A 16,575-nucleotide genomic window follows, 5' to 3' on the forward strand; every position below is an offset into this window, starting at 1 on the left:
TGCCCAAGAGGGCACCCCAGAGTCCCCGTGCCCCCACTTGCCCCTCCGCCATTCGGTCTCCCTAAGGGGCCAGTGCGGCCAACGTGGCTCCTTTGGGAAGGGGGGGGGAACCCGGTTCCCGTTCTGGTGGGCAATGGAGCAGAGTGTTTAACTGAATGGGATTTTCCACCTGCTGCTCCTGTCCCAGCTGCCCTTTGGCCACAGGAAGCTCCAGCATCCCCCACAGACGGCCGTCATGGGGCAGATCAGTTTCCCCTCCCCATAGACGTTCGTTAGATACACACTCCTTTTTGATGGAAGGATTTGGATGCCAATTTATTGGAGAGTCTTGCTGTGCCAACAGCTCCCACTGTTCTTTACAGGCTGCCCCCTTGCTCTGCTTGGGGCACTTGCGTTCCTTTGGCCCCGTGATTCCTGCAGCGGGGGCGCCCACCAAGGCCCCACCTCCCTCTGCCCTGGGTCCTTACTAGGGTGGGCACTTCAATCTAGCCCACCCCGAGATGGGCATCCGGCTGTCGTACCAGGGGAGCTCTTCCCTGCACCCAGGTTCAGCCCCCTGGCTCCCCCTTTCCAGGCCGGCCGTCACTCCCAGCGCCCTCTTCCTCCTGAATGCTCAGGAGCATCTTGGCGCAGGTGCCCTCCTGGCCTGAGTCACAGCAACGTCTCCCCCACGGGGTCACCGGTGGGAAAGGGAGGCCGCCCTCTTCTGGGGCACTTCTGACCCATCGAAGCATCTCCGCCACAGGTTTTCCTGGCAAGTGCCCAACCCCCCTTCCAAGCAGCCGCAGGCATTGCTGAGGTGCCAGGTAGTAAGGCGTACTCAGTACAGGAGGCCTCCACAGGGCCTGACCCTCGGCTTCTGGCCCAGCCAGTCTGGGGCACGAGGCTGACCAAAAGCTGGGAGAGGGCCAGAAGCAGCCCTGCTGCCCAGCCTCCTTCTTCCCCAAACTCTCTGCTCCAGCCAGCAATCCATCCCCCACCCGTCCCCCAGCAGCACCCAATGCTCCTCAGTGCAGAGGAGCATTCTCGGCCTCCTCCTCCTCCTCCTCCTCCTCCTGCTTCTCCGGGGAATCCGGCAGCAGCAAGAGCTCCAGGTCTGCAGCGGAGGCAGGCCCCTGGGGGTGCTTTGTGCCGTTTGGCCCTGCGGGGGGGAGGGAGGGAGGGGTTAGCTGTCCTTCGAGGCCCACGGAAAGAGTGCCCCCTGCCCCTCCCCTGCGCCCCCCCCTCCTTACCCCCGAGGGCCTTCAGGGACACGTGCAGAGAGATGCCCAGCAGGCAAACGGCAAAGCCCAGCCAGTTCAGGGGAGAGAGCTGGTCTCCCATCAGGTGAGCGGCCAGGAAGAGGGTGAAGACTTCCTGGGGACAAGGCAGCACGTCAACTCACAGCAGCCAAGGCCGGCCTGAGCCCCCCTTCCCTTTGCCAGAGGCGGCTGAGGGAGGGGGGATTGGACAAGCTCGGTCGCACCCGCTGGGGGTCCCCCTTACAGCCTTAGAGAACCCCCGTAGCAGCCAGAGGCCCCCATCCTTTCGGCTTTCACTGTTTTGGCTCATATAGGATTATGAATTCTAAGCAGCTCCTGGGTTGAGAGAAAGGGGCGGGGCCCGGGGGGCCTCCCAACCACACAGGCAGAAGGAAAAGCACAAGACAACCGGCCCCTCCTCTGGAGGCCCTGAGATCCACTGAGGAGAGGAGGGGCTGGAGAAGCAGGGGGCCTCCACTAAATACCTTGAAGATCCCCGAAATGGAGAAGGTGAGGCTGGAGGTCCTGGAGACCAAGAGGAACTCGGAGAAGCCCAGCCCAAAGGCCAGCACCCCGCCCAGCGCCAGCTTCCCCAACAGCTCCAGCAGCAGCCGCCCCTCCTGGAAGCGGAACAGCTTCTCTGACGCAGACAAGGGCAGACCTGGAGAAACAGGGAGGGAGGGAGGGAGGGAGGGAGCTTGCAGACCCAGATCCACCACCGGCTGATCCGGAAGCAGGTACCAGAGGCGGGGCGGGGGGGGGGGGGCAGGCAAGGCCTCCTGCCCTACTGTCAGCCGGAGGGCCTTCCCGTGCTGCTCCTTCCTCGGGGGAGGGGGGAGCCCTGAGGGAATCCCACCAACGCTGGGGAAGCTGCTTTAGCAGATCAGCAGAAGCCCCCACCCCCCACGCCCGTGTAGGTCAGATGGCCTCAAAGGCTGGCAGGTGAGGAACCACGGGGAGTGGGGCACGCTTCAGGTCCTTCTCCGTCACAGCCTCTGGGAAGGGAGGCCGTTGCCTGGGCTCCCCCAGTAGCTGTGCAACCCCAGGAAAACATATTTTAAGCTGCAGAGCCAGTCAGACAAACATGGCACGGGCTCCTTCAGCCTGACACGTGTGAAGCTCACCTGGTGCGAATGGGACTGCGCGTGCGACCACCAGCCCCTACGGCTCAGGCAAGTGGAGCTTGCCCACACCTGTGCTTGCCCATTTCTCCCACGACCCGGTTGAGAACAGTGGGTGGCCTGGCAGTGGGCCATGGCCTGGGGATTGGGGGGCCCTGCTTTAGAGGGCTGCAATAAAGGTGAATTTCATAGAAGACAGACGGGCTCTTCTGGCCGGGCAGGAAAAAGGCAATCAAAAGTTTAGGCTGGGCAAAGCATTGTGGGCCTGCAGAAAGGATCTGGGCATCTCAGTAGATCACAAGGGATCAGAGCACAAGATCTTCAGTGGGACTCCTAGAAAGCCTGGGAAGAGCTGTGCAGCTAATAGCTTCCTACTCCAGAAACCTGAGGTGGCCTGAGGTCACTGATCCCCCAGGGAGCCCCCCCGCCGCCCCGCCCGCTGACCTTCAAACACGGCAAAGAGGGGGAAGAGGCTGAGGAACATGGCCGGCTGCAGGTGGAACATGGTATCCATGGGGTTCTGGAGTCCTGCAAGGGAAGGGAAGGGCAGCGGCCTGTCAGGGGAGGGGGGAGGGGGGAGGGGGGAGGGAGGCCTTCCCGCAGCCCCACACTCACCCAACTCGTCCTTTTGCAGGAGGATCTGCGTCCGTGTCCAGCGCACGCCCCCCAGGAAGGAGGCGCCCAGCACCATGGCGAAGCCTTCGGTGTCAAACTGGGTGGCTTTGTAGGTGAACAGGAAGAGCCCCCCCGCGATGAGCAGCACCACCAGCACCAGGGCAGCTCTCTGGCAAGAGGCGGAGCAGCGTCACCCGCTGGCGGAGGCCCCGGGCTCAAACCCCAAGGCTGCCCACAGGGGGGAGAGGGGGGGGCGTCTCACCGGCTCCTCCAGTTTGAAGACCAGCGAGAAGAGGAGGATGAAGAGGACGGCCGAGGACTTGGTCATGGTGTAGCTGCCAGGGAGGGAGGGAGGGGGCGTGAGGGGCGCCCCTGGGGCCCGCCCGGCCTTCCCGCCCCCACCGCCGCTGAAGGCAGCGTCCTCCCACTCCCCTCCCCCCAGCCAGTCTCCCCGGGCCGCCCGGCACTCACAGGGAGACGGTGATGTAGAGGAAGCTCCAGTTGCTCAGCCCCACGTCCAGGGCGGTGGAGATCGCTGCAGGCGAGGGGAAGAGGCGCCGTCAGGGGTGCCCGCTTGGTCCCGGGGAGAGACCGCCCGCTTCCCGCCCCGCGGCGCTCACCTGTGGGGGCCACCTGGCGCAGGTAGGCGGGCCAGGGTAGGAGGGCGCGGCCGGCGGCGGATTGGCAGCGGCGGAAGCAGCTTCTGGCCAGCCCCGAGAGCGCGAAAATGACCAGCAAGTGCAGCAGCGTCATGAACAGCGGGAAGGCGAAGCTCTGCGTGGAAGGGAGGCCACGCGGTGAGCCAGCGCCCGCCCGGACCGCCCTTCCCTCCGAGCCCCCCTCCCTCCGCCCCCACCTGCATGAGCCACTTGTTGTAGAAGGTGATGCCGATGGAGAAGCCGTAGTAGAGCAGCACCAGCCCCGCCACCCGCCCAGCCGCTCGCGCCCCAGCCATCGCGCCCCAAGACCCATAGAGGCCGCGCGACTAGAGCGCCCGCGACTCCCCACCGCGCCCCCTACCGACAGCGCCGCACAGAAGAGGTCGGAGCCGGGCTGGAGGGGGAAAAGGCGCTTTAATTGGGGGGGGGGGGGGAAGCGCGCCAGGTCCAGCCGACGCCAGTCCAGGGGAGGCTCAGCCGTAGTGGTAGGCGAAGTCGTAGCTGCTGGGCTCCTTGGGGACGGGCGGGGGCTCCTCCGGGATCTGGACGTTCTCCAGGTCCAGCAGGCGCAGCTTCATCTCCATGCTGAGCAGCGTCTCCAGGTCGCTCTTGGTCAGCTCGCTCGCCATCTCCTTCCCCACCAGGGCGTTCAGGCCGTCCACCCAGATGCAGAACTGGGGGCACCGAAAGCGCATCTCAGGCTGGGCGGGGAGGGCGGCAGCCCCGGCCCTTCCGTCGACCCGCTTCAAGCACCGCAAGAGCCCCGGCGCTTCCTACCCGACGCCTGCTGCAAATCGCAGCCCAGGGGGTTTCCTCACTTTGGAAACAGAGCAGAGAAGCAGCCCCTGCTGAGTAGGGGGAAGGCCCCAGGGCAGGACCGGGCAGAGCTGGCCCGGCCTCCGAGGGAGGGAGGGAGGGAGGGAGGGGTCTGCATCTTCTTCCCCTGGTTCAACTAGCAATGGGGGGGGAGGAGCTGCTGCTGCTGCTGCTATAAAGACCAGGGAGGGGGGGAGGGCTTTCGCTCCATCAGTTTTGGCCTGGTCAAATCCCAGGCAAATCCCATGGGGAGCCCATGTCCCATTCCAGACACCACCATCCCGACTGGAGCAAGGCCACCGGGCGATGGGATAGGAAGGGGTAGGTTGAAAAAACTGCTCTGAAGGGCCTTGGTATTTCTGAAGGGCCATCCTGGACGGAGGGGCAGCTGATGCTCTCTTGGCGCCCCCCCCCCCTGCTGTCCGCAGCAGGGAGGGAAGAGCAGCGTTATCCAAACGAGGCCTCCTGTCCCCAGAGGAGCCTCTGAAATGGAGCCAGGAGCAAGGGGGCTCCCCTCGCAGGGAGTGAACCCGGAGAGTTCAGCGGGAGAGGAGCTGTGCCTTCTGGGGGGCACAAGAGGGGTGATACACAGTGAATCTTCTAAATCAGGGGGTCCCAACCCCTGGGTCCCAGCTTGCTACCAGGGCGGGGGAGGGGGGGAAAGCAGAGACTGCCACGGGGGGGGGGGGAGTTCTGAGGGACGGAGTCTGTTCGGAAGAGGGGGCTGGGCACGAATGTGGTGCTCCTCCTCTGAGGGACCTGAAGGGAGGGAGCCCAGGAGGAAAAGCTATTTTGGTGGCCTCCTAAGAAACAGGCTCCAGCTGTCCGTCTGCCTCACTGATGTCTGCCTCTGAAAGCTTTCCAGGCTCCCTTGCCAGGAATCCAAGCTCCAGAGTAAGTTCTCCAGGAAGGACCGACTGGCCGAAGGTCGGAAAGTGGAGCGGTCCAGCAGAGAGGGCAATGATTGGGTGTGTGTGTGTGTGTGTGTGTGGAGTCTTCCCTGTTCAGGGGGTGTGTCTGGGCGAAGCTTTAATTCAGACCAGGTGGCCCCTCCAGCCGTAGCCCTCTCCGCACAGCTGCCCCTCCCAGCCGCCAGGGCCTTCCCTTGGGCAGGGAAGGTTGGCCGGCCCACTAGAAGAGCAGGGGGCGAGTGGGCAGCCCTGGGCTCCCCCATCCGTTCTCTTGGCTCACCTCGTATTTATTGGGTGCGATAAAGTTCAGGGCCTCATCCGGGTCATAAAGGATGGAGAAAGCCAGTTCCAGGGCCTCCTTGGGGATGGGGAGAGAAGCCAGTGACCAGGTGAGGGGGGGGGGGGGCAGGCCTCTCCCTTCCCTCCTCTCTGTCCCTGGGCAGAGGCCCCGGGCGGGATGGGGGGACTCCCGTACCTTGTTCTGCTTCAGCGCCCCCTTCTCCTTCATGTGCGGGCACTCTTTCCCAGTGAGGATGGCCTTGATGTCTGCCACGGGGACTAAAGGAAGAGCGGCTGCAATCACGCCCTCCCTCCCCCCAAGGGCTCATCTGGACAGACCCCTGGGGCTGGAGGCCTGCCAAGCTCCCCCCACCCCCCACCCCCCCAGCCATCCCTCCAGCCTACTCTTCTCCTGCAGCGACTCCAGGGTCACTCCTCCCTGGGCATTCTCCTCCAGGTCTCCGTAGTGGAGCGTCTTGTGATTCAGGGACAGGCGGCAGTACCAGAAGCGCTCTGCAAGGCAGGGGAACGGTCTCGGCAAGGCCCCTCCCCATCTCACTTTCCGCCCCCCCCATGAGAGCCCCCCTCCCCCCGCTCACCTTGCCTCCTCCGGTTGCCCACTTTGCGGAAGCTGCTCCCATCGCAGAGGCGGTTCAGGCGCTGCTGCTTAATGAGCTCCAGGATTTCCGGCTGGATCTTCTCCCGCAGCTCCCTGGGGAAGGCCGGCCAGCAGGCGCATCAGAGGGTTGGGGTGGGTGGGGAGTCTCCCTCCACCCACCCCCACTCCCCTGAGGCACTCACACAATGGGCGGGGACTGGAAGTCGTCCTGGCTCATCCGTTCCGACTGCCGCAAGCGCAGGATCTCCGGGTAGGCCAGGCTGCGCAGCTTGCCCTTGAACTGGTCCAGGGAGGGCGGCTTGGCGGGCAGTGCCCGGGTGATCTGCTCCCGCACCACCTGCATCACCTGGCAGAGGGGGAGGAGGAGGGCAAAGGCATTGTGGGGCTGCAGAGGGAGGAGGAGGAGGAGGCCAGGTGGGCCACTCCGCGCAGACCCACCCACCCACCCACCCACCCACCTTGTGGAAATCCTCGGCCGTCGCCCGCATCTCTTTCCAGGTCCTGTTCAGCAGCTGGATGCCGATGACAAAGAGCTCCTCCAGGGCCTGGTCGTGTGTGAAGAACATGGGGTGGTAGTCGTTCCGGCCCTCGTTGGCTTTGCGGAGACGGGGAGGAAGAGAGCTGTCAGAGCGGCCGGGGAGGCCCCCCTTTCCCCCCAGGTTGAGCTTTGAGAGGGAGGGGGAGATCCGGGGCAAATATTCCCAGACTGCCTGGGGGCCTTAGGAGAAAACCACCAGGAAGGGCAGTTGGTGTATGTGAGAAACTGCACAAAAACGTCCCGGCTGATACACAGGGATCCTCCCAGCCATCCCAAGACTCTGAGTGACAAAGCAGAGCTTTGATCTTTCCGACGGATCCTTGGGACCCTTCCCCAGCCGATGGCAGCTCAACAGCCCTCCATGCGCAAACAAACCCCTCCTACCCACCCTAGGGCTGCCACCGGTAAGGTGCCCTGCAGGCCTCAGAGCAGAAGGGGAAAGCTTGACCAGAGAGCAGCGCCTGCTCTGGCCCCGAATGGCTCCCCGGGTGGGTGGGTGGGCACCAGACTCCACTTACGAAGTTCTCCAATCTGCAGGATCTCGCACAGCATCTTGGTGAGCTCGATGGCGCTGCGCCCAAAGGGGCAGGCGTGTTTGTCCTCTGGGCTGCTGTTCTCCAGGATGATCTGTGGGGCAGGAAGAGAGGCCCGGAGTGAGTGGGACCTGGGTGGCTGCCTGCGCAGCTCCTCCGCGGGGAGGGAGGGGGCGGGGGGGGGGGACAGCCGGGCCCCCTTACTCGGGTGTAGGCGTCCTGATGATGTTTGGCCAGGTAGAGCATGTTGTCCAAGGCCAACATGCCTGGGGGGGTCTGAAGGAAGTCCAGGGCAGGATTGACGGGGTTCTGCGGAAACAAATGGGTCTCTCTTGACCCCTGGACTGGCAGCCCAGCCGGCCTTCCCTCTCCGCAAACCGCCAACCGACCGTGAAGCCCAGGGTCTTGTAATCCCTGGTGTAAATGGCCTTGCGCTTCTCTGCTCCACCGCTTTCGGCCTCAACCTCGAAGGCGATCCTGCGCAGTTCAAAGAGGACGTCCCGCTGGGCCTGCGTGGGACAAGGGGGAAGCTGAGCCTGGCCAGCGGCAGCAGCCAGACCCTTCCCGGAAGGCCGCCCAGGGTTGCCCTGCCCCCCACCTGGTCGCTGGGGTCCATTTTTGTCATCATCCGCTCCTCCCGGAGGTTGAGAGTCAAGACCTGAAGCACGTACAGCTGGTGGGCCATCTCGGTCTTGATGGGGCGGTTCCCTCGGATGACGTGCTGGGGAGGGAGAGCGTGAAGACGGTCAGCAGGAGCAGCTCCCACCACCTCGCAGCCATCAACAGGCCCAAACTGCTGTGGCTGCCACGCTGCCCGCTAACTGGCAAGCTGCCTAAGCGAAGGGAAGGCTGATGGAGGGCAGGGCTACCTAGGGAGGGCTTCTTGGACCCCGGGCCTTACCGTCAATATGGCCGAACGCAGCTGTTTCTGGGCGGAAGCATCTGCCATCTCCTGCCAGGAAGGTAAAAGGGAAATTGGGCAGGGGAGTGGAAGGAAGAGAGGCAGAGGGGGCACCTTCCAGACCTCCCCTCACCTGTGTCGCTCCCCAGCCCACCAGGGAAGCCAAGACTGCATCCCCCTGCGGGGCCCCCTGCTCCTCCAATGCCTTCCGTGCACCCCAACACCCTGAAAGGGAACATCCGGAGCCAGCCAGGCCTCCCTTCCCTGGCACAGGGATCAACTTACAGTGCAGGGCAGGTCTAGCGGGCTAGCCAGCTGCTCCTGGGGGCAGAAAGCGGAAACAGCCGATGACTGAGTCAGTAGAGGGGTGGGGGGGTTAAGGGGGAGGGGAGACACAGCCTTTCACGGGTCAGAGATGGAGGGGGTGCATGCCCAGGCTAGCCTGCATCCCATGGAGAGACACCTGGCCCACCCCCACCCCCAGGGGAAGAGAGCAAAGCCTGCCTCCGCCGTCCCTCTCCCCGGTCTCTGCCAGGCTGGCCACTGACCTGCTTCTTGTCCTCGGGAGCCTTCAGGAAGAGGGCGTTGATCAAGGCTACCGCGTACGTCTGGATCTCCTGGTTGGAGCTGTAGGGAGACCCAGAGAGAGAACTGGTCCAGCTCTTCTGCCCTGCCAGGAGGCGGACAAAGGGGAGCCCCGAGCCCTGGGGGGACTCACACTTGGAGGTGGGAGAGGAGCTGCCCCACCGTGATCTCCTCCGCGATCTTCTGATAAAGAGCCTGGCTGTTCAGCACCATGCTCTCCAGGATGGCCAGGGAGCGCTGCAGGATGGACACGTCCACCGTCGGCTGGCTCACGTACCCCGTGATCTGCCGGCAGAGCAAGCTCCCCGTCAGCACCAGCCCGCTTCCCCAGGACATCCCTGCTCTCTCCCCAGCGGACGGCACCTGCTTGATGAAGCCGATGGAGACCGTGTCCCAGGAGACGAGGCCGTGGTCCATGAGCTCCAAGAAGGCGGTCAGAGTAAAGGCCAGCATCTCTCCGTAGCTGGAGGGGAAGGCACAAACCACCCCGTCTTCAGGCTGCTGCTCGGCTCTTTCTCAGCTTCCCACAACCCTTCCGGCTCTTCTCTGACATGGCCCCACTGCCCACGCTCTCGCCAGCCACAATGGGCAAGGGCAAAGGAGGAGGTCATCCTGCTGCCTGGGGGCTCCCGGAGACCCGGGCCGTGGCAGAGGCTGGTGAGCTCAGCCAGGGAAGCCTCGGGAGCTCCTCTGGCTGCCCCTGAGCTCACCCTCCATGGACTGCAGTGCTGGCTAAAGGTAGCGGGTGCCCCAGGGACCACTAGGTGGCACCCATCTTCTCTCTCTTTTTCCTGGGCCTTCTAGGAAAGGAGCAAGCCTTAGGACCCTGTTGCCACCCTTTCCCCAACAGGAAAGCTCTAAGCGGGCTTGACTGCCTCTGTGCCCCTCCTGGCATCCCCTGGAGAGCCGCCACTCGACAGCAGTGAGGCCTGGGAGCAACTGGAAGCTCAATCCTCTGCTGGAAAATGCACCGCTGGGCAAAGGTGCTAGGAGTGATTGTAAAGGCCGGGGGGGGGGGGGAGGAAAAGAGCAGCCGGGTGCTTACTGAGAGAGGAGCTTGGAGCTGCCTTCCACCAGCCGGCTCAGCACCGCAATGCCGTCCATGTTGATGAACTCGGTGGCGAATGTGACGTCTGCCGAGAGCTTGGCCAGTTCCTTCATGGCCTCCAGGCGGCCCTCCAAGGTGGAGGACTGGATCCGATCCATCAGTTGGCGGGCAGCCCTGGACTGAAAAGGAGGCATCGGGAGCCCCTCATCTTGCTCGGGAGGTAGGGAGCCACAGCAGGCCCTCAACACTGCAACTGGCAAGGGAGGGAGGGGGAGGAAAAAGTGCCCCACCCCCAAGTCGCATCAGGAAGAGGTAGCAGCAGCCCAAACCTACTGGAGAAACGGCTAACTGGAGGATGGTCCCATTCTTGATGTCGCCACGAGTCTGTAGTGCACAAAGACAAACGCGGGCTTAGCGCTGCTCTGTGCGTGTCTGTGTGCTGGACTCTAGGCCTGCAAAAAAGGAGGATCGCCTGCCTACCTGTTCCGTTATGTAGAGCTGTGCTCCGTCGGCATAGCGTAGTGTGTAGTACTCAGGGTTAGGTAGGGACCATCTGCAAGGGGACCAAGACAGGAAAAGCACTTGAGCCTCCCAGCCTGGGCGTTCCTTCACCTGGGAGGGAGGTGTTGTGGTCCGCCAGTGGCCAGTGGAGCTGGCAGCAGATTCAGACAGCGAGGAGGTTGGGGAGGAAGATGGGCCAGTCCTGGAGTCTCTGGAAGGCTCTGATGAGGGCTCTGTGTCGGAGGCAGAGAGGGGGCCAGGGCCATCTGGCAGTTATCAGCTGCCTTCAGAGGCAGACATCAGTGAGGCAGATGAACAACTGGAGCCTGTTCCCAGTGTGCACATGCGTAGAGTTGCCAGGGGAAGGGAACAACTAAAGAACAGAGGTCCACTTGGGAGTAAGGCCCCAGGTGAACAATAAATGGCCCCTCCCAGAGGAAATAAAAGAGGAGCGACAGGGAAGTGGAGTTTGCAGGAGACCATTAGTTCGCTTCATTGGTTCGTGACCCTCCGAGACTCCTTGTCCAGTTTTGCAGATATCGACCTGGCAGCTCTCCAAGCCAGATAAGGCCTGTGACTGTAAATCCTCCCTCGAGAGACTTTGCTGGATGTGAATGAGCAGAATTCCCAGTAATAAAAGGGTTTTTGTCGGGAAGCCTCAGTCAGAACAGGAGGGAGCTCCTGAAGCCCCAGCTGAGAAGCTGAGGAAGAGGAGAAGGCGGCTGAACTGACTGGCTGGCACTCACCCGTCACAAACTTCCTTGATGATGGAGACCAGGGGCCGCTTCTGAAAAGTGTGAGAATCGTGAACTAGGCGGCTTCTCTGGACCAAGCTCTGCCTGTCCCCACCATCATCCACAGCCACCCTGCTGTGGCTCACTGTCCAGGCCCCACTCCTGCCATTACTTGGGCAACCTTTACTCAAAGCCCACCCCGTCTCTCACCTGGTCAAACTCGAGCAACTGGGCGTTGGCACCAGGCCACTCCACGGCCACCTTGACTATGTCCGGAGGAGGCGGCATCTCTTGGGAGATCCAGCTCTCTTGTTAGAAATGGGGACCGCCCTCCAAACCTGTCACAGCAGAAAAGGGTTGGCAGGTGGGCTGCTTTTCCACCGGCCCAAACCGCAGGCCCTTTCCCGGTTCCAGCCCAGGGATCAGTCGAGGGCCTGGGCCGGCTGCGCAACTGCTCTCTGGGCTCCACCTGGCACTTGCAGCTTCCCACATACAGCTGAAGTGATGGGACTGCAGACTTTTCAAGGGGGCACATAGAATGAGGAGGAGGGCATTGGTGGGGATACAATCTGACCAGCTGGGTCCCCTGAGGAAATTCTCAACTCCAGAGGGGGGCAGGTGGACTTGAATGATCCTGACCCCGAGGAGCTGTGGGGGAATGGGAGCATCCGGAATTCAGGGGTGACTAAGGCCGAGGAGAGCCAGACCGGGACTTGGACTTCAGAAGCACAACACACAGAGAATCCCCCCCCCACTGCGGAGGACCTCCTACTCAGGGGTCTGCAAGCACAGTCAGAAACCACCCGGTTGATGGGTGGGGGGAGGGGAGGCATTCAGTGAAACAAATTCAGTCTCAATACCTCCTCACTTCATTGGCAGGTCTCTCCTCCAGCTGCTCTTTTTGGTCACTCAAATGCCCTTACTTTCCACCTGCCTCCCAACAGGAAGTCTGATCAACCAATCAGCGCATCTCCAGGCACGGCATCATCGAGGCTTTGGGGGGGGGGGAGGTATGTGACGTAGACCTGTCTGCAGCCTATGTTTACCCATCAACCTCTCCGCAGCGCAGGTACACGTGGATGTTGTGCACAAGTCTAAATCAATCTGTCCAGCTGGCCCCCAAGCGAGAGGGCCCTGACCCAATTCCAGGACTGGTAGGACAGCACATGCCTTCCGGCCATCATTGGCGGAATGACTGCAGTTTGCTGGCTGCTCAGGGGGAAGGAGCCCCGGGCGGCCCTTCTGGAACAAGCCCCTTTGGACCCAGCAGCACTGATTGGTCAGCCCTTCATAAACAAGGACCTTTGCTGGAAGCCCCAATAGAGGAACGGAGAGATGGAGCGAAGGAAGACACGGAAAGGGTGTACAATGAATGGGGAAGGGGGAGGGTCAGCCTCTTGCTCTTCCCTACTCCAAGCTACTTTTGACAGGTATGAAAAGCAATTAAACCAGCGAGTCGCCAGAAATGCCTGAATGGCAGAGGCTGCTATTCGGGCTCCTACTCAAGACCATCACACAAGGCGGAACACAAGGAACCAGGGACGCCTCCAATGAGCCACCGAAGCGGAGCCAGAGAAGAGCCTTGGGGGTTACACGGTGCACTTCCTGGGCGTGAAACTGATCGGACCAAGAAGTCCGAATCCAGCCGAAGACCGGCGGCTTTCAGGCGATCAGCCTCTCGGATCCCCTCGGAGGCTGGGAAGAGGGAAATGGGGGGGGGGGGGGGGCGGGACGACAGGGATGCCAGGAGGAGGAGAGCCCCGGGCTCCCTCCAGATTGAGGGAGGGCCTCTGAGACAGGCAAGGGGGAAACGGGACGGCCCTGCAAGCGATGCCGACTTCTCCCTCGGGGTCCCTGCCCGCCCCCCGCCCCCCACGGGCAGACAAGCCGGGCTGCAGCTGCAGCGCCCCCCTTACACGGCCTCCAGACCTCCCCGACCCCCACTCCACTCCACTCCAGCCTCAGAGCCACCGGGGCCTGGCGCAGCGCCCCCTCCCTCGCCCCACCACCCAGGCCCTCCGGATAGCGCGGCCAGGAGGCCTCCACCCCCCCCCTCGGGGCCCGGACCCTCCCGCGGAGGCTGGAGCGAGACGGGGCGCCAACCCGCGGACCCTCCGTGGAAGGCCTGCCGGCACCTTCCCTGGCCGCGTCCTCACCTGCCCGGGAGCGCCTCCCGGGGTGGGGCTGGGGGCTGGGCTGGGCGGTGGGGGCGGCCTCTCCCACCGCTCTGGGCTCCGCGCTGCTCCCGGCCTCGGCTCCTCCCCTCCCCCACGACCTTCCGCCCCCCCCTTGGTCCCGCCTCTCCCGCGGATTGGAACAGGCGCTCCAGCGGCCTCTCCCATTGGTGGATCGGCGAGGTCGTCACCGAAGAACTGGCTGTCATGGAAACCGCGGCGTCGCTCGCGCCCGGCGGCCACTAGGGGAGAGAGGGAGGGAGGGCGGCGGGGCCGGAAGTTGCCCTTCCCTTCCGGTTCCGGCGGAAGCGGGCGAGCGTTGGCGGTTCGCGAGGCAGCGGGAAGCGCGGCGGCCGAGGAAGGAGACGCGACGCCGCCACCATGGTGAGGCCGGGCTCGGCGGGGGCCCCGACGGGGAAGCCGGGCCGCCTCCCTCGCCGCCGCCCGCTGACCCCCCCCTCCTTCTTCTCCCTGCAGACGGTGGGCAAGAGCAGCAAGATGCTGCAGCACATCGACTACCGCATGCGGTGCATCCTGCAGGACGGGCGCGTCTTCATCGGCACCTTCAAGGCCTTCGACAAGCACATGAACCTCATCCTCTGCGACTGTGACGAGTTCCGCAAGATCAAGTGAGGAAGCCGCTGCCGCCGGGGGAGGGGGGGTCGGGGGTCGGGAGGGGAGGGCGGGGGGAGACGGGCGCCTCCCTCCTTGTCCCTCCTCTTCTCTCGCAGGCCCAAGAACTCCAAGCAGCCTGAGCGGGAGGAGAAGCGCGTGCTGGGTCTGGTGCTGCTCCGCGGCGAGAACCTGGTCTCCATGACCGTGGAGGGGCCGCCCCCCAAAGACGTAAGCTGGGCGGGGAGGAGGAGGCCTGTGGCGGGGTCCCCGAGCTTCAAAGCCGGCTTGCTGGTCGTTGCTGCTGTGGGCGCCGGAAGGGGGGAGGGGGCTGCCAAGGGACACCTGACTTATTTGAGTTGGCCTGGCCTGGTTTGTTAAGAGATTGATCCGAGGGGGTCCCTGGCAGGGAAAAACTCCCCGAGAAGAATTGATCCTGGGAGGGACACATGAAGAGCGGCTGTGCTGAGCTAACCCTGTGGTTTTTGGCTCTTGAGCACGGCCACCGGTGCCTTGTGAAGGATGCTATGTGGTGACCCTTTGGCTCTTTTCCAGACTGGGATTGCTCGTGTGCCGCTGGCTGGAGCAGCAGGGGGACCCGGTGTCGGCAGAGCTGCTGGACGAGGAGTCCCAGCCGGAGCTCCCATGCCCCAAGCGCCTGCAGGTTTGGCCGGCCCTGTGCGTGGGGTTGGTGGACCATCCCAACAGGTAAGCAGAGCTACATTCAGCTGTGGAGCTGCCAAGGCAGCCCAAACGCTGCTTTGGGGCTGATGAGTCTCCTTGTGGACAGAGATGTGTGTCATCTGACGCTCAAGCTCTGGACTGTTTTTTCATTACAGGTAATGACACCTCAGAGCCGAGGAACAGTTGCTGCTGCAGCCGCTGCTGCCACTGCCAGTATAGCGGGAGCCCCGACTCAATACGCACCAGGCCGTGGAGGCCCTCCTCCGCCCATGGGAAGGGGCACTCCCCCTCCAGGTGAGTTTTGACTAAGCTCTTCTCGCTACCAGAGCCGATGGGACCTGTGATGAATGGTAGTATCTGAGCATTGCTGTGAGGAGCTGTTATCAAAGCAGGATTACTCTGAGGTCTCTGCTGGGTTAGGAGGCCGCAGGAGGAGGGAAGGGACTGCCACTTGCTGATGCTTTTGTTTTTCTGCTCCAGGAATGATGGGGCCCCCTCCTGGTATGAGACCACCCATGGGCCCTCCAATGGGGATGCCACCAGGCCGTGGCTCACCAATGGGTATGCCACCACCGGGAATGAGGCCGCCACCCCCTGGCATGAGGGGTAAGTCCTCTTTTGTTGGAGAGAGTTCAATTCTGAGATGAACTGCCAAAGCTATCTTATTTTTTGACTCGGTATGAGAGGCCATTGCGATAGCAGCCGGGGTGAAAATAAATTGCTCAGTAGTGCCTACAGTATTCTTAACGGCCGCAGGTAATTGTGACTCTTGTTTCCAGGTCCCCCTCCTCCTGGCATGCGCCCACCTAGGCCTTGACACCCATGCTGAACCCAGTGAGACTCACGGGGGCCGATCTTTTGGATCACAAGATGGCAGGAGCAGGATTAGCTGTGTATATGTATGTGCTGTTTTTTGATGTCATGTTGCCCTTTCTAATAAAACTTTGCCGTTTCTTTCTGTGGTGTCAATGTAAGACGTGGGTTTGGGGAAAGAAAATGTGGATCGTGTTTTGGGGACTGAATGTTCTTGGATACCTTGGCCTCCTGAGGCCATCCCCTTCCTTGGTAGCAGCTGCCTTCCAAATAGCCACCAAGGGCACATATACCAAGATGGTGAAGGACTTGCTTCCATGGTACTTGTCTGAAGTAGTATAGGGCCTCCTGCTTGGGCAGGGGGGTTGGACTAATCAGTGGTTCCCTCAACCTTTGGGATACCAGGGACCAGTTCTATGGATAAAGGTTTTTCCACGGACTGAACAGGTGTGGTTTTGTGTGCTGTCTGCACCCCACGGATGGGGCTTCGTTTGCACGGTCCGGCTGCTGGCATGCCAGGACTGAGGGTTGGGGACCTCTGTACTAGATGATCTCCCTTCCAACTCCTGTTCTGTTAAAGAGGCTAGGAGAAAAGGTCTTTGCCTACATGTGTTGGTTAAGTGAAAAAAAATGCTCTTTGGCTCTCAATTCCACCACCCGTCTTATGTTAGCAGTTTGGGTCTCTGCTGGCTCAGAATGTTTGGAAGCCGTCACTGGAGATCAGGCACATATCCCGCTTTAATACCAAAAAGGCTGTAAATTAATTTATTAACAAACTACATGATAATTATGTCATATTTTCCATCTGTCTCTTGAAGAAGTCCTAGGTACTGAAATTCCTGAGAGCTTGAAGGAGAGGTTGAGGGGTCCTTGGTGCTCTGTTCTTGGTGGTTTTCTTGCAGATGTTTTGTGACCCAACTAGGCATCATCTTCAGTGCACATGAAATGACTGCAAGAAAACCAAGCCCGGAGAGCTACAAGGACACTCCATGGTGTCAAAATAAGCAGAATTTTCATGTTGTGGGAGCCCCAGGTTGAGGGTCCAGCCGTTTCTGCTAAGCACCCACAAGCTGTCAGAGCTCTCCTTCCACAGTGGCTAGATTTTCATCCGAGAGACTGTAGATGTTACCTTGGCGCTTAGTTGGGTAGCTAAGAAAAGCCTGGGATTGAAGTGCTGATCCTTAATTGGTC

General features: G+C 62.0%; 3 protein-coding genes across 6 annotated transcripts; 1 reads left to right on the forward strand and 2 right to left on the reverse strand.

Annotated features, from left to right (window-relative positions):
- Window positions 1-287: 287 nt before the first annotated feature.
- On the reverse strand, window positions 288-3,951 carry SLC35H1 (solute carrier family 35 member H1). 2 transcript variants are annotated; one of them, XM_081947548.1, is made up of 9 exons: window positions 3,834-3,951; window positions 3,598-3,751; window positions 3,449-3,512; window positions 3,240-3,312; window positions 2,978-3,146; window positions 2,807-2,890; window positions 1,727-1,902; window positions 1,233-1,356; window positions 288-1,141 (listed from the first exon to the last, which is right to left on the reverse strand). In XM_081947548.1, exons 1-9 carry the CDS (start codon window positions 3,930-3,932, stop codon window positions 1,008-1,010), a joined length of 1,077 nt encoding a protein of 358 aa, XP_081803674.1. In that variant the 5' UTR covers window positions 3,933-3,951; the 3' UTR covers window positions 288-1,007. The 2 variants fall into 2 exon arrangements, with proteins under 2 accessions (XP_081803674.1, XP_081803675.1); XM_081947549.1 differs by lacking the exon at window positions 2,807-2,890.
- Window positions 3,952-4,031: 80 nt separating this feature from the next.
- ELMO2 (engulfment and cell motility 2) lies at window positions 4,032-13,406 on the reverse strand. 3 transcript variants are annotated; one of them, XM_081947545.1, is made up of 22 exons: window positions 13,258-13,406; window positions 11,312-11,439; window positions 11,114-11,154; window positions 10,347-10,419; window positions 10,200-10,250; window positions 9,864-10,045; window positions 9,182-9,281; window positions 8,952-9,103; window positions 8,782-8,860; window positions 8,519-8,554; window positions 8,234-8,284; window positions 7,931-8,053; window positions 7,722-7,841; window positions 7,537-7,641; window positions 7,318-7,426; window positions 6,720-6,856; window positions 6,444-6,607; window positions 6,242-6,354; window positions 6,048-6,155; window positions 5,839-5,921; window positions 5,644-5,721; window positions 4,032-4,310 (listed from the first exon to the last, which is right to left on the reverse strand). In XM_081947545.1, the coding sequence occupies exons 2-22, from the start codon at window positions 11,387-11,389 to the stop codon at window positions 4,110-4,112; spliced, it is 2,184 nt and encodes a 727-aa protein (XP_081803671.1). In that variant the 5' UTR covers window positions 11,390-11,439; window positions 13,258-13,406; the 3' UTR covers window positions 4,032-4,109. The 3 variants fall into 3 exon arrangements, with proteins under 3 accessions (XP_081803671.1, XP_081803672.1, XP_081803673.1); XM_081947546.1 differs by having other exon boundaries at window positions 11,312-11,438; window positions 13,241-13,260; XM_081947547.1 differs by lacking the exons at window positions 11,114-11,154; window positions 13,258-13,406 and having other exon boundaries at window positions 11,312-11,442.
- A 129-nt stretch (window positions 13,407-13,535) lies between these two features.
- SNRPB (small nuclear ribonucleoprotein polypeptides B and B1) lies at window positions 13,536-15,525 on the forward strand. Its single transcript, XM_081947550.1, has 7 exons — window positions 13,536-13,659; window positions 13,753-13,904; window positions 14,007-14,118; window positions 14,443-14,595; window positions 14,727-14,865; window positions 15,052-15,177; window positions 15,351-15,525. Exons 1-7 carry the CDS (start codon window positions 13,657-13,659, stop codon window positions 15,386-15,388), a joined length of 723 nt encoding a protein of 240 aa, XP_081803676.1. The 5' UTR covers window positions 13,536-13,656; the 3' UTR covers window positions 15,389-15,525.
- Window positions 15,526-16,575: the final 1,050 nt, after the last annotated feature.

The sequence above is a fragment of the Natrix helvetica genome (genome assembly GCF_964273705.1).
Source record: "Natrix helvetica genome assembly, chromosome: 3".
NCBI lineage: Eukaryota > Metazoa > Chordata > Lepidosauria > Squamata > Natricidae > Natrix > Natrix helvetica.